Raw genomic sequence first — 15690 nt, 5'->3', positions numbered from 1 at the left:
TGCTGAACCTGCGTGCTGCAACTACTGAAGCCCGTGCACCTAGAGCCTGTGCTCTGCAACAAGAGAAGCCTGCACACCGCAACGAATAGTAGCCCCTGCTTGCCGCAACTAGAGAAAAGCCCGCGCGAATGAAGACCCAACACAGCTAAAAATGAAATAGATAAATAATTTTTTTTTTAATGTGCTAACCATATCTTCTAACCAGCGGAAGATATGGCATATTGAAATACTCCTCAGGTGCCCAATTGCATATTAAAGTAACAATGCTTACTGATATATATACTTTTTTTTTGCTCAGCGGCCATGGCTCACAGGCCCAGCCGCTCCGCGGCATGTGGGATCTTCCCGGACCGGGGCACGAACCCATGTACCCTGCATCGGCAGGCGGGCTCTCAACCACTGTGCCACCAGGGAAGCCCACTTTTTTTTATTTTTTTTTGTCCATGCCTCGTGGCTTGCGGGATTTTAGTTCCCTGACCAGGGATCAAACCCATGCCCTCATTAGTGAAAACGAGGAGTCCTAACCACTGGACTGCCAGGGAGTTCTCTACATATACTTTTAAAAAAATTAAGTTATAGAGATCATGCTTTCATTTGCACCTTAAGTTGGTATCAGCCTTGCTTAGTAGATTTTTTGAAGTGAATTCGAGTGTTTTGCATCAATCAGCTTTTCATAATGCTGAAGCAGTTGTTTTGATCAGTCACCCTATGTGCAGCTGGGTCTCTAATGTCTGTCCTAAAGTGAAAAGGAATTTTCCTGTCACTTTCTTTTTAATTCTAGAGAACACCTTGCTTTATTCCCTTTTGAAAAGCACCTTTTCTTATCCTTGCGATGGGCTGACTCCTTCAGTTACATCATTGCATATGCTTGATTTTTCCATAAATAAGCATTAGTTAGAAATTAATAAGTCAATCAGGAATTTTCTTCTGGAGGAAGCTTTAGTTTGTCTCACCAAGAAAAGCTCACTTTGAGCTCTGCTGTAGCAAAGGTCAATATTTTGTCACTTCGTACATCCAAAGACCAATAAAAATAGTAACGGTATTCAAGAGAAGTCTGATCTAATGCAAATTATTAGTGCATGGTTGATGAGTGTTTTCATGGCCAAAAGTCACATCTCTTACAACAGCAGATATGAGATGCATGTGTGCTCTCTAGCCAGTTTTCCCAGCCAACTAAACATCTCCTCCCGAAAAACTTCTGCAACGTTTGCCAACGTTTCTTTCAAACTGTCCCATCATCTTCCTTGATGTGATCGGTGGTTCTCAAAGTAGGGTTCATGGACCCTTAGGGAGTACCTGGGGGGGTACCTGAGGGTCCCCATGACCCTTTCAGGGAGGCTGTAAGTAAGCTCAGAATTAGTTTTATAATAATAATAAGGCATTATTCATTGTGTTACCATTTTCTAATGGTGCGAAAGCAACAGTGGGTAAAAGTACTAGCACCTTAAGCCCAAGTCAAGCGAATGGCTCAGACCATACTAGTGGTCATTGTAATGCTTCACTGTCACAGACTTGCCGTAAAAATAAATCCCTTTGATGAAACAGTAAAAGATAATTTTCTTCAATCTTGACTTTTCCTTCCATAGCATTTTAATATTCTGTGTGATGAAATGGGAAATGTACTTAAAGCATTTCTCTTTGCATACCAAAGTGCTACTAGTTGTCTCAGAGAAAAACACTTGAGTGGTTATTTGAGTTGCCAGCAGAACTAGCTCCGTTTTTGTTTTTGTTTTTGTTTTTCAGCCTCTAAGTTTTTATTAACATGAGTTTTCAGAAATAAGCATCCAGGGACTTCCCTGGTGGTGCAGTGGATATGACTATGCACTCCTAGTGCAGGGGGCCCGGGTTCGATCCCTGTTCAGGGAACTAGATCCCACATGCATGCCACAACTAAGAGCCCGCCTGCCGCAACTAAGGAGCCTGCGAGCCTCAACTAAGACCCGGCACAACCAAGTAAATAAAATAAATAAGTATTTAAAAAAAAACAACAACAAACAAGCATCCATACTAGTGTTGTGGGATGAGGGTGGGAGAAGAAATTCTGCTGTATTGGTAATAAAGCTCCAGGTTCATCCAGTCATGGATCTCATAGTCCCCCCAGAGACACGTGGTCCTTAAAAATCATGTACCACTTCTTCAAAACAATCTTGTTCCAGTGGGTGCCAGTTTGGGCTTCAGTCAGCTTCTAAGGTCCCCGATGGTGTCATCAGTATTGCATTTAACTCGGACCTTCATGCCTAGACGGTTGTTGCAGACAGCCTCGATCATCCTGGCTGGAACTCGAATCACCCAGAACCGTCTGATGCCACAACCTTCTCACAATAGTGCAGAGCCCAGGCCTTTTTTCTTCTTTCTTTCTTTCTTCTTCTTTTTTTTTTTTTTTTTTTTTTTTTTTTTTTTTTTTTTTTTTTTTTTTTTTTTATGAAACACCATTTTTACTTGAAAGAACGAATGACAAACTATAGTTGTTCAGACTTGATATTTGACAGACACTTCCTGAGAGTGAAACGTTAGCCTGTCACTTCAAGGCAAGCAACCCACAGTACCTGTCACCGACCACAACATTTGAGCTTTCAAGCAAAAATTAGAATTTTGGAAATCTTGTATCTGCCTCTGTGAGCTTGACAGCTCTCTGGTGCTTAAAGATCAATGATGGTATTAACAGATAGGCGCTACTGATCTTGTAGACTAACATGTGCCAGCATTTGGAACATCTGCATAACTCACTGAGCCAGTATTTTCTGCATGGGCAGTGTTTGATGTCTCAAAATCATGGATGGGTAAAAGATTCCTTTAAAGTGCAAATAGACCAATGAATGGATGTCAATGTGACAGAGTACAAAAAGTTCCTTGATACGGTTTCAGATACCACTTCGCAACTAACCTTTAAGAAAGCACCACTTTTTGACCTTTAGTGCAGTATCAAAGAACATCTGCAAATATCCAAAAAAGCTATTCAAGTTCTCTTCCCTTTTCCAATTACGTATATCGAAGGTGGCTTTTCTTCATGTACTTCCCCTAAAAGAGATGATCACAACAGATCGAATACAGGGGCAGATATGAAAATCCAGCCAGACGTTAAAGAGATTTGCAAAACTGTAAAATAATGCCACTCTTGTCACTCAAATCTCCTTTTTAAGGATGTAAAGGGCTCCTGAGACCAATAAGTTTGAGAACCACTGAGCCATACTGTATGGAATTACTCTGTTCATCAGTGTCTGTATTTTAGTCCTGAAGTTTTAGTATCTGTCTTCTTTCATAAGCACCGCTAGCAATTTTAAATGGCATTTTATAATATAATTTTCATCACTGACATTGACTACAGAATTTATACTGTGCCTTTATCTTCCTAGCACATGTATGTGCCTGACAGGAGGTCAATGCCAGCTGGCCTAACCTTACAGTCTGTTAGCCCCCAGAGCCTCCAAGGCAAAACGGTGAGTATGATATCTTTATTTACCATATCATGTTTTATTTATGTGCTACCCATGATAGCACACATCTGACATAGCTTTTAAGTTTGAGTTTTCAGAGAGGTGCCTCCCAGAGAAAAACCATTACTAGTTTTGTGGAACAGATGCTTGTCAGTAGAATTTGGAATCATGTCACCATTTCAGTGTCTTCCTGATACCTCTCCCTGAATGTCTGACTGCCTAAATACAAGATTCTGTTTTCCAGAATCTTTATAACCTGGGAGGGTGTTTTTACTTTATAACCTGGGAGGGTTTCTTTACTTCATTGAATGTTAATTTCCTGCTCCTTAAAACGGAAGTTGGAGTAGTTCCTTAGGGAAACAAATCCAGCAAGCAACTCTGTGTCTATAGTCAAACCACAGGCCTGTCAAGTTTCTCCTGTGGATTTTTATATAGATTAACTACCTTAGAGCAGAAAAGAAACCGATTTACATATTTATGCAGAGAAAGAGAGACTGTTGGAAATACTAAGTTCACGCAAGTACTTACCTTTATCATTTCATAGTCAGTGTTATTCCTGTTCACATTGGAAAGGAGTTATGTTACCAGGACACTATTACTCTTCAAATTAAAGAGAAAAGGTGACTTTTCATCACTTCATTTTATTTTAATGGCATTCTTTTATCAGGGGAACTACGCTTTCATATTAGTAGGTAGTCTTAATTTCTGTAAAGATATGATTTGAGGACCATTTAGTTGTTTATTATTTAAAATCCTCTTCCTGCAGTAATCGAAACAAGTTTATCTTCTATGTATTTTTCAAACATTGTTTTATTTCATCTCTTACATGCTTAGATATAAGGCAGATTTCTTGGCTTTAAACTACTTGTGGTTTACTTATTAAAGGCGATAGATATTGCTCGACTATAACTAAAAATTTTTAACTGTTGGAAATTTTAAACATTAGATCGTTGATCTGGCAAACAGACCTTAATCATAAGATAATGCTAAGTATCATATTATGAAATTTTCTCTTCTACCTTGCTCCCTCTAGTGGATATTTAGGACAAAATTTATTAACCACCACCTTCTTTTGGAGGAATCAGTTGTGCCTCTTTTTATTTTGCCTCAAATTTAAACATCTAGCAAACTTATTGTAATCTTTCATGCTTTTGAAAATCTCTTTAACTCCATAAGTAATAAACCAGAGTTTTAAGGTTTCTTCTTTTAGTATTTCTGTCAAATATCCCTCTGGGTCTCAGACTATCTAATCCCTTACCCCACTCTCCTTTCTCTCTGGCAAGACCTCTAGAGCTTGATATGATGACATAAGATATGGACTGTCTCACAGTCATGAGGTCACAAGATGTGGTTGGCCTCAGAGCAAAAGCATCTCTTCTTTTCCTGTTAAGTTTCTTCTTTAAGTCACATATGCACACACATTCTTTGACTGTTAAGAAGCTATTGTCTCGTCTGTGTGGATACTCAGAGAATCCAATAGTAACTATGGTTTACTTCTGACATTTTTTCCTCTTGAAGGCAATAACCTTTAATGTAACTTCAAGTAACAGTTAAAATTGATTTGTAACAGATACAGACTACTATACATAAAACAGATAAGTAACAAGGATTTACTGTATAACACAGGAAACTGTATTCAATATCTTGTAATAACCTATAACGGAAAATAATCTTAAAAAAAAAAAATATATATATATATATATATGTAACTGAATCACTTTGCCATATACCTGCAACTAACATAAAAATCAACTATACTTCCATTTTCTAAAAAATGATTTGTGACCCTAAAAAAAATTTTTTTTTATGGAAAATAAAGAGCAACAGCAAATGAACAGAACAGAAGAGAGCTAAGTGTAACGCTGTGCTGTCGGCAAAACAAGTCAATCTCGGGAACGCTTTTTGGCTCGGAAGTTTTAAGAGCACAGCTGTAGCTCTTAAGTGAACAGAGTCTCCCTGTGGTCTCTGTGCAGTTTTTAATCATAACAAAGCTCAGTCAAACACCGAATGATATTTTATGGCCTGTAAGACTGCCAATGACCATACTTTACTGCATTTCTAACGAAAAAAAATATATCGGATTGGTCTGTTAAGGAATTGTATCTACCTTTGAAAGTTTATTCCCCTCAGAGATCAGAGTAACCAATCAGGAACCAAAAGGTTCTCTGCTCTCCGCCAAGGGTGGAAGGAGGGTTTATGCGCACATGGAAACTTTCTGTGTGTAGTAAATGCATTTTTTTCTTCCTTAAAAATAAAAACTGGTCTTTTGGTCAATATAAAATATCCTGTGAAAACACTAACTGTGACATTTAAAAATATAATTGGGAAGCAGTTAATAGATCTCAGGTACTGACTGAGCTTAATGATGTGAAGGTGTCATCCAAGTTTTACATGAATTTTAATTCTTTTTGTTTACCTTCTGTTCTCTAAGATAGAGTGTTGGGCATGCAGATATTGTTCTATTGCTATAAAAGTCTTAGGTGTCATTTCTAAACATCTCATTAAAATATATTTTAATAATAGCTCTCATGTACAAACCTTTATAATGGTGGGGGTTTTTTTGGCATTGCACTTCTTTATGCTTAAGATTTAAATATTCTCTCATGAGTTCTGAGAATATGCCTTAATAGACTGTTGTTTTGCTGTATCTTACCAAGTAATACTGTTCCTTCTATTTCTCTAGATATCTATGCATTTATGTATGACCTATCATCATAGTGCTTAGGCACTATGTTTGATGTCAACCATAAGAGGATACTTGCCAAGAAATCTTGGTTTAATATCTGTCACTTAAGACCACAATTAATCTGTTTTCCACTGTTTGGATTCTTAAATTGTACTCCTTCAGCCAGAGGAGCTTACGCTGCTGCTTATAAAGCTGAGACGGCAGCAAGCGGAACTGAGTAGTATCCGGGAGCACACGTTAGCACAGCTCATGCAGCTAAAGCTCGAGGCGCACAGCCCAAAGGTCAGCTATGGAGAGATGTGTCTGTGTGTCTGCTCTTGTCACTCACGCTGAGCCATTCATTATTAATCGGTTTCATCAGCGTCATTCCCGTGAGCATGAGCCCATCCCACCACTGCAGCGACGACATCGGGATCTCCTATTGACCCTTTGAGAATTCCCTTGGTTATACGTTATTAAAGGAAAACGTGGGTCGGCTGCATTTCTTCGTAGCCTTCCACCCACCCACTCACCCACCAACTTTTGGTTGTGAGGGAGGAAATGCATGCAGACTTCAGAATACTATTGTCATTCCTCAAACACTAACTTCCACCTCCCGTAAAACAGATATTGAAGATTCCCGTCGTTTCCCATAAAGTAGTAAGTTGAGAAGTGATTAGCGTTTTAATAGTACTGCCTTTTAAATGTCAAAGATTAATTTCGTGTGTTCTTGATTTTTAAAATGAACACACGTAAACATTTCTCAAAGGGTTTAATAGCCTCTGGTTATATGAGAAACATCCAAAGAAGTAGTAACATATTGCCGAAAAGAATTAACATGTAAAGCTTCTAACCTTGAGTCTGCTAAAGCCATTTGAAGGATTTTTCTGCTTAATGTTTCAGCTTATATGCATGTCTACTTAATTTCTTACAAAACTAAGTGTAATTTATAATCATTGAATGCATCATCTGTGCCGTTTACAGGGGAGCATGTGTGTGGAAGTCGTTGTGTGCTGTGGTATAATATAGGTTGTGACAAACTACCTGTTTTCCCTGTTTCAAAATTGACCTTTTCATGAATTCCGCACCCCCTTTCTCTGTCCGTTTGTACCTTGATTGATGCCTACTAGAATGAAATCCTTTCACATCACCTTCAAAGGAACACCATATATTTGGATCATCAGGTGGGCCTTGAAGAATTTTTCTTACTTATCATACCTTATGTTTTAATGTTTTCAATGTAGTACAATTTTCGGGCTACTCAGATATTTCATTCATTTTGTGTTAATAGTGTGACTTTTACAAGTGGCAGGCTAAGAGACCCCTCACCAGGGGAATTCAGGAATACCAGAATAAGCAGGTTAGAAAGGACAGTTGTGGAGATGAGGTGAGATACAAATGCCAGGTCTCTGGAAATTGAGAGCCTGGATTCTCTAGATTTATTTTTTCTTATCCCAAGAATACTTGTACTTATTGGCTTGTGTCAGCTTGGAGGTGACCTAATTAAAGAAGTAGGCACCCATCTGTGAATACCTTGTTGAAGGCCAGGAGGAGGTGGATGTGGTGCTCTCTGTATTCTCAAGGGGAGGTTAACAATGGGTAAATGTTGAAAAGTGAGTGGAAGTTGATGGACAAGGACTGACACTCCTAAATGTTGGCGTCTGTGAACTTCCCTGTTAATATTTAATTTTAATTTGATGAGGATTTTTTATATGTTCTTAAACATAAAATTTCTTCTAGTGAATGCTTTCTTTTTGCATATAAATTAGGCTAGAATTTTCTTTAGCTTGTTTTCAAAACGTTCAAACTTGAATATTTTATCAAATGAAAGAGGTTACTGCGGAAAATGCTGTAAGACAGTATTTACATATTTGTATTTGCCCTGTTTGAAACAAAATAATAATGTACTGCTTTAAATTAGTTATATTTAAAGAGGGATTTTGCATTAGGATAACCCTTGAAAAGATGTTCAGTCATTTTTCTTTTAATTTTTAAAAGAAATATGCTTTTGTTAATTTGTAATTTATTTTCCCACAAAATGTTTTCATCATAGTTTTACCTATTGGAATGCTTTAGAAATCAGCATTTCATGAATCCAAACTCTAGTCTTCACTTCAGAGACTGGTGCTATTAAATTTAAGCACAGTGTACATTATACAATCTAATAAAGACATGTTTGCCAACAAAATAGTAAGATAAGCCTTCCCTTAAAATTCCACACTGCCAGAAAGCTTCTAAGATACATGGGGAATAACCTTCTTAAAAGCACCTCTGTCTATAAAGCTAGAGATCGTTCTGACAAACAATGGGATATTACAAAAATTAGGGTTAAAAACGACGATATGAATGTGGCTCTGAAGTTATCTAGAATCTCTGGAAATAAACTTAGTGGTTTATTAATTTATCGTTAATTTACTGCTCACCTCAACAAATCAAAACTGGCACTGCAGACATATAGAACTTGAGTAGCTCTTGGGAAGGGACAGGTAAATATATCGAAAAGACCACCATTTGCTAAGATGATGCCTCTCCTCACCTCCCTTTCCCGGACTGAGCTGTTTCTTCCCTTGGCCTTAGTGGCCCAGATCCAGTTGAGGCTTCTGTGCCCGTCCTTTGCTCCCTTGGCAAGGTGACTTCTACAATCTCAACTTTTAGGCGATGCGCTAAGGAGTGCTGCTCTAGAAGGTGGAAAAGGCAAGGAAATGGGATCTCCCGTAGAGCCTCTGAAGGGAACATGGCCCTGCCCACACTTTGGTTTTGGCCCATTGAGTGATTTCCAACTTCCAGCCTCTAGAAGTATAAGAGGATAAATGTGTTTTGTCTTTTAATTAATTAATTAAAATTAAAATCTCAACTTTGTATCAATCCTCTCTGTTCTGTCAACATGTCAGCAGAGCTTTTCCAGTAACTCACCTTTTTCTTATATCAGATCCCAAAATAGTTATATTATTCCACTTGTAAAATTTTGTGATAATGAGAAGAATTGTAGAATTTGATTGTTTGAATGATGATTTGCATTGAAATAAGACTATTTCTGATGGCAAAAATTGGACCATTTTTAGATAATAATTAGTGCATAAAAAACATGGTGAGGGCTTTGCCCAGAAACTCAGATATGCGTAAATGTGTACATCCTTAAGGTTTCCTAAGGAAAAATCTCTCTTTAAATAAATCAAAACATTTTATGATTTCAAATAATTGCATTTAATATAAATGAAATATTTACCTTTGAACTGTCCTGTATTTTAATCAGTAGTAAGGTTATTAAGTTATGTAGAAAGAATTCTTGGTAATATTGAATTTTAATGAAATTTTTCACTCAGCTCAAACATTTCCAGCTTTTAATCTTGTTACTGCCAGTAGCAGATTCTAGGTGACCAGGTGTATTTTTATGGGCATTATTGGTTGCCTGGGTTTATAAACTGATTCACGAGTTTTATATAATTATAAATTTGAAAGTAGATTTTAAAACCTGAAAGTCAGAGGCTCTGGTCACATTTTATAGAACTGTATATCATACCAAGAGAACATGTACTAATTGATACTCTTTCAACACTTATTCTGCTTGCTCAAATAAATCATCAGAATAACCTAAGGCCAACATTTAATTGATTTAAATTCTCTTAATCCCTGTCACTATTCATGAAAAATAGAACCAAAGGGTAGTCTCTGAGTTACTTCAGAGGTAAATTCATTTCTGATATTATAACAAATAAAAATGCCTTGTCTGAAATGCTGAAGATTTACATATTATACAGTCAATCGAAAACTCTTGTCTTCTGGTGCCATATCACCATCATGAGGACAAGTCATGTACTGAAGTGTTTTGAAAAATAACAAAAGCTATGCTAATTATTATGGTATAATTTTCTTCTGCTTTTTGTTTTACTCTGAAGTACGCTATTACAGTTTGTTTATGTTTTTATAGCCCAGTTAGTAGACTGTTCAATGTCTACATTTCTTAAGATGAGCCTAGGTTTGTCATTTTTATGAATTTTAAGATAAAGCCCCAAAGTATAACCTGTGAAAGTATAATAATCCTAACTGGGTACTTTATGAACCTCATCCAGGTTCTATTTCGAAAATGAATAAATACATAATATATCAGTAACTCATTTTCTTCTCATGTAGCTTAGTCATCACTGGACGTTAGAGAAGCTTTGGGGTACCGTTTAAGGGAAACTTGGAAATTTCATCCTACAGTATACCTCTGGAATGGATTTGACATTCTCTTTTCCCTCGTTCATTCCTCTACTACCAGAATATAGGAGAGGGGAGAAAGGCCATAAGTGCAATCTTGCAGTGGCCCTGTACTTGCCAGGAAGTTGGAGTAAATTCGAGATTATCAGCAGTTGCAAGGGCATCCCCTCCTGAAGAATGGAGTGTCCTGTTGCCATTCTTTGACGGTGAGGGAAAGGAGACTGTCTTGATATATTTTCTTTTTTTCTCAGAACAGGGCAGATTGAGCATGAGTTTTAGAGCTTTCCGATGCTGAACGTGTATTTGATGGCTAGGAGTTCCTAATATTTCGTGGAGCCACGTGCAAATCATCTGTTTGAAGCCGGCGTAACAGCTCCCCATAGAAGCTGACTGTTATCAACCGTCTGCTGTTCAGCTGGGGCATATATATCCCCTTCAGCAGGTCTCACATGGCGAGTAGGGACTTCATTTTCTTACTCTTGTCCCTTACGAGGATTTCCTCTGGTATCTAGTTCTCGGCTCCTGTAGTCTGGACCAGGACTGGTTGTACTGAGCAAAGGAATGAAGCCTGGATCGTAGAAACTAGAGCAGGGGCTGAGGAGAGGGAACTAGGCAAGGCCTCTATGTATGAAGAGGTAGAGCAGGGGCTGGAGCTTCTTCGATCAGTCGTAAAGGGAGGATTTATAGGATTGGGGAGATGAGGCCATGTTCCCATCCCTTCATCCATCTTCTTCCCTCCATTTGTTTCTTTCTTCCTCACTTGCTTTTTCTTTCTTTTTCTGTTAGTGATTGAAGAACAGTTATGAGGGAATTTCTGCCAGCTTTCCTTGTAGGCCATGGTAACAGAAAATGAGATGCTTAAGAACTGAGATGAAGAAATGTGTAGGGGGCTTCCCTGGTGGCGCAGTGGTTGAGAGTCCGCCTGCCGATGCAAGGGACACGGGTTCGTGCCCCGGTCCGGGAAGATCCCACATGCCGCGGAGCGGCTGGGCCCGTGAGCCATGGCCGCTGAGCCTGCGCGTCCGGAGCCTGTGCTCCGCGACGGGAGAGGCCGAGACAGTGAGAGGCCTGCGTACCGCAAAAAAACAACAACAACAAAAAAAACGTGTAGGTAGGGATGGACAGAAGGATCTAGAGACGTTCAGCAGCCCTTCACAGGCCTTTTGCAAGCACGCTGCCCCCTGGTGGGTAATGTTGAGTGTATACCAGCCCTCTTCTCCCTCGTCCCCCCGCAGCCACCAGTATGATTAAACAGTCCAGTAGCCAGCCTCCCCATTACAGAAAACCTGATACAATAAATGAAGTTTGACTCCTACAGTTGTGAGCTTTGCTTGTGCTGGTACTGCAGCAGATATTTTTTTTCATTTTTTAAACATAAAATGGTAACATTGAATGTGCTTTCACAAATGGCCCTTAGAATTATGACATTCTGGCTTTACCCCTGTCCCTTCAAGAGCCACTGTAGTTAACTGCATCAGAAATAGCTGCATGAGAACGGGAAAGGAAGGGACATCCCTCAGTCAGTCACACCTGTGTTGGGGATTGCCAGAAGTTCTTTGTGAAAAGAATATGACTCTGCTACGGATAATTTTATGAAATTCATTTGCCCCTACCCAGCTGGAGCTGTCTTCCCCCCACCCCCACCTCAGCATGGAGCATACCTAAGTCATTTCTGAATTTAGCATCAAATGGTATATTCTTTTACACCAGATGGCTAAAGGACCTTATCCTCAAATTTTCATGGAAAAGCTGGAAGTTTCTCATAACAAACCAGTTTGCCATAGTACAAGAAAGGAAAAATACAGCTCAGGCATACCTGTGGTGTTCTTTGTTGCATGAAAGTCTTGAAGGTTAGCAAGTCAAGAGCTCAGTCCTTTTATCAGCACATTTTTTTAAAGTATGAGCAAACGCTTGAGAGGAGAAGTCATTCTTGATCATTACTAACCTCTAAAACATCTTGAAGAGTAAGCTGAAGTTTCTGATTTGCGAAAGTTTTGTAGTAGCATTCAGGTTTTATAATGTAATTCTTTTATAAAGATGAATATTTTATGAGCTGTGTGCTAAAGCTACTAGTGACTTTTGGAAGACGTCTGATATTCTATTAATATTACTGGTTGCTGTGGACATTGCTCATCAGCATGCTTTCTGTATCCTTTCAAGAAACGACAATGTAGAAACGGGAACTCTGACCACTTTTAAACATACTTATGCCAGGGGAAATGCAGAAAGGAACAGTTAACTGGGTGTATGTAATTGGTACTGAAACCATTCAAGGTAAAAATCTCAGTACTTTCTTGCCTTTTGTTCTTTGTGTTCATGAAAGACAGCTTCCCTATAAGGGAAGAAATGCTAACAAGATGATTGAAAAGATTCTTGATGGCTTTCATTGTTGTCCATTCAGCAACCTCATTCTATTGAGCTATTAAGCAAGATCCCATTTTCTCTAATATTTGAAGGGGTCCTAGAGCTTCTATTTTTAGAGATGACTGAGAGCTACAGGAGGTAATGTTTCTAGGGGATATAGAAAAGGCATTTGAAAAAAGCAAACTAAGGAAACTGGAAAATTGAAAGAATATTATTTAACACTTACTAACCCAAACTAGTTACATAGTGTAGAATATCTGTATTTTCTTTTGCCGTGCTATTCAGAGCATTCCTGTCTCTCTCTCTCTCTCTCTGTCTCTCTCTGTCTCTCACACACCATTCCTCCTTTTTTCTTTTTCTGTCTCTCCCTTCCTCTGTATAGTTGATCATAGAAGTGGGAGAGGGAGATGACACTGAGAAAATTCTTAATCAGGATATGACATCATAATGGCAGAATATAAATAAATGGACAGTGAATAGATTAGAATTTAGAAAGTGGAAAGATTTAATACATGTGTGTCGATACTCTGATATCTCGGCCTATCAGATGCTTACCCATTATTTATCATGGTTCTCCTGTTTCTTACCAGTGATTCATCTGGCCCTTCTTGATAACTGTTTTCACCCCTCTCAACCCTAACTGGGGAAGTGCCCTGTTTCTTGGTGTTCTCTCATCTGAACATTCATCTACTCATTATTTTACTAGCTATGTCTTTGTTACTTTTCATCTCTAGCCCCTGAGTTTCTCCCAGAAAGCAGAGCCTGTGATGTGGGCTTCCTTGATGTGGGCTTGTTTGTAGGAAGTTTACTCTGGGAAGTGATTCCAAGGTACAGGAATAAAGAGAGTGAGTCTATATTACTATCAACTGCCATAGGCAACTGGGGCCTCATCTGATACTTGTTGACAAACAAATAGAAACCCAGCTGAACTAGAAAAGAGTACTCACTCCTGTCTTCCGCTGACCAAGGGTTGTCCCTTGAGAATAACTCTCTAGCACACTGAGGTTATGCATACATGAGCACCCAGTGGGTTCCCATACACCCAGCAAGACCTGAAACCGAAGATGTGGAGAGGGGCACAAAAGGCATCTAAAACACCTCTCTCTGCAGTTTCCGTTACGTAGTTAGAGTTGCTCACGGAGATCTCCATTTGGAAGTTCTGCCTTCAGTACATCTCCAGCATGTCCAAACTTAAAGTTGTTATCTGATCCCTCAATTCCCTGACCAAAAAACTGAAAGCAGAAGTAGTTCAAAATATTGGTCACCTCTAACCCCATTGATGTAACAGACATTTATTGAACACATCATCCTTGGGGAAGAGCTTGATGGACTTCGAGAAGGATTAGGACCTTTCTTTCGCTGTTTGCTTAGACCTAGAACATAAAGTGGGAAAAGAGGAAAGTCTCCTCCAGCTATGGCTCGGACAGCCTCTCACGGCCTGGTGGATGAAAAGGAAAACAACGGGCAGGCTACTTGGAAGGACCCCCAGTGCGATGGTCCTTGGCACCCTGCCTGCTGTTCCACGACTCTGAGTGTGGAGATTCTACAAATTTATAAAAATGGCAGAATTCAGTCATCCAGCCTCCTGGAGTTGTATTACGTTCTCCTAATATTTCATGTGCCCAACACCAACTTATGTTAAAGCTAACAATACCTTGAAACTGGAGTTAAAAGTACTTTCAAAACACTTTTACTGAAGACAGGAAAATCATGCGATTCTGTAGAACCATCCGAACAGATTTTACTTTAACTGGTATATAATATCTGCATGGTGTTTAGTCAGGATCATAGAAGCCACCAAAACACCTTCCACATACTAGCTCCTTGTTATACCATTTAGTCAACAAATACTGGCAATACTCAAAGCACCTGCCTCATTGTCTTTCAACTAACTCAGGAAACTTCAAACTCCCGGTTCCCTACAAAATAAAGTCTCTTTTTGGTTTGTCACTCAGCCCTCATTTCATCACCACCAGCACCTACCAACCTGTGAAACACTTCCTCCCCCATAAACCCTTTTCTCCAGCCAGCGCCCCATCGTTTCTCAGATACTACAGAAGCACCCCCATTCTCTACAATGTGCACCTGCCCAGCTTCTGTCCATCCTAATAGCTTAAGTATCACTTCACAGTTTTCAAAGTGCTGTTATATACCGTGTCCCATCTGCTTCTAATACTTGCCTCTGCGGCATGTGGCCAGTTACTTTTATCCCCAGTCACGCTGAATGACTTGTCCAAAATCACAAAGCTAGGATGAATACCTTGTATTAGTGAATTTTCTCTCTTTTTTTTTAAGAAAAATCTATTCTTCCTTCAAAGTCAGGAGTTGTTCTTGTACCTATAGAATAGTTGTATTTCAGGTTGTTGATCTTTGTTACCTGAAGAATACCAGCTCTTGGTTATATAACTGGTTATTCTCCTATCTAACAAGATAGGAAAATGAAAACAAAATTTCCCCACCCCTCCTAAAATGCATAATATTTCTACAGTTCCACAGTTTATTTACAAAAGCAGATATTTTTATAAGCCAATTATTGTGGCTTTTGTTTGCTTCTGTGTTATTTTAATGTATTTTTTCAGAAAGTTCATTCAGCAGAGATTTATGGAGCTCAGTGTCAGGCAGGATGTTAGAGCTTGCAAAGTAGAATTGTAAATGATTTTCAAAGCTCAGGAAGGAAACAAAGTTGAGCATAAATGCCAAAGTCATTTCTGGGATCAACCTAAGGATGTGATTATGTAGTTAAAACATAAGCTGATAAATCTTTGAATTAATGGTAGGAATTCTGCTACTCAGTGCCAATTTTAACTCAATAAGAATACAATTGCTATTAATAAAACCCAGATCCTGTATCTAGAAGATATTTTACTTTTGATTTAAAGCTCAAATGTATTTTTCTAGTAGATTTACCCATTGACCAGAACAAATACTTTTTTTTAGCTAACAGAGATGTAAGATTTTCCCTTCGGAATGTCTTGTCCCTTTAAAATAGTATTGTTTTATGGTATCGTTTTACAAAATGCCTGCAAA

At 38.7% G+C, this 15690-nt stretch overlaps 1 protein-coding gene across 3 annotated transcripts in view; it reads left to right on the top strand.

Moving 5' to 3' along the window:
- PLEKHA5 (pleckstrin homology domain containing A5) overlaps positions 1-15690 on the top strand; it is a 243062-nt gene that overhangs the window by 178000 nt on the left and 49372 nt on the right. For 2 of the 3 annotated variants that reach the window (XM_007454604.1, XM_007454603.1), the window contains 3 exons: positions 3354-3437; positions 6283-6402; positions 7230-7283. In XM_007454604.1, the coding sequence (XP_007454666.1) occupies positions 3354-3437; positions 6283-6402; positions 7230-7283 (258 nt within the window). The remainder of the gene's footprint in view (positions 1-3353; positions 3438-6282; positions 6403-7229; positions 7284-15690) is intronic. The other variant, XM_007454605.1, reaches the window with a different exon arrangement.

This window comes from Lipotes vexillifer, unplaced genomic scaffold (assembly GCF_000442215.2).
Source record: "Lipotes vexillifer unplaced genomic scaffold, Lipotes_vexillifer_v1.1 scaffold559, whole genome shotgun sequence".
Lineage (NCBI taxonomy): Eukaryota > Metazoa > Chordata > Mammalia > Artiodactyla > Lipotidae > Lipotes > Lipotes vexillifer.
The sequence above is the reverse complement of the archived record's forward strand: the minus strand, read 5'-3'. Positions and strand labels throughout refer to the sequence as shown.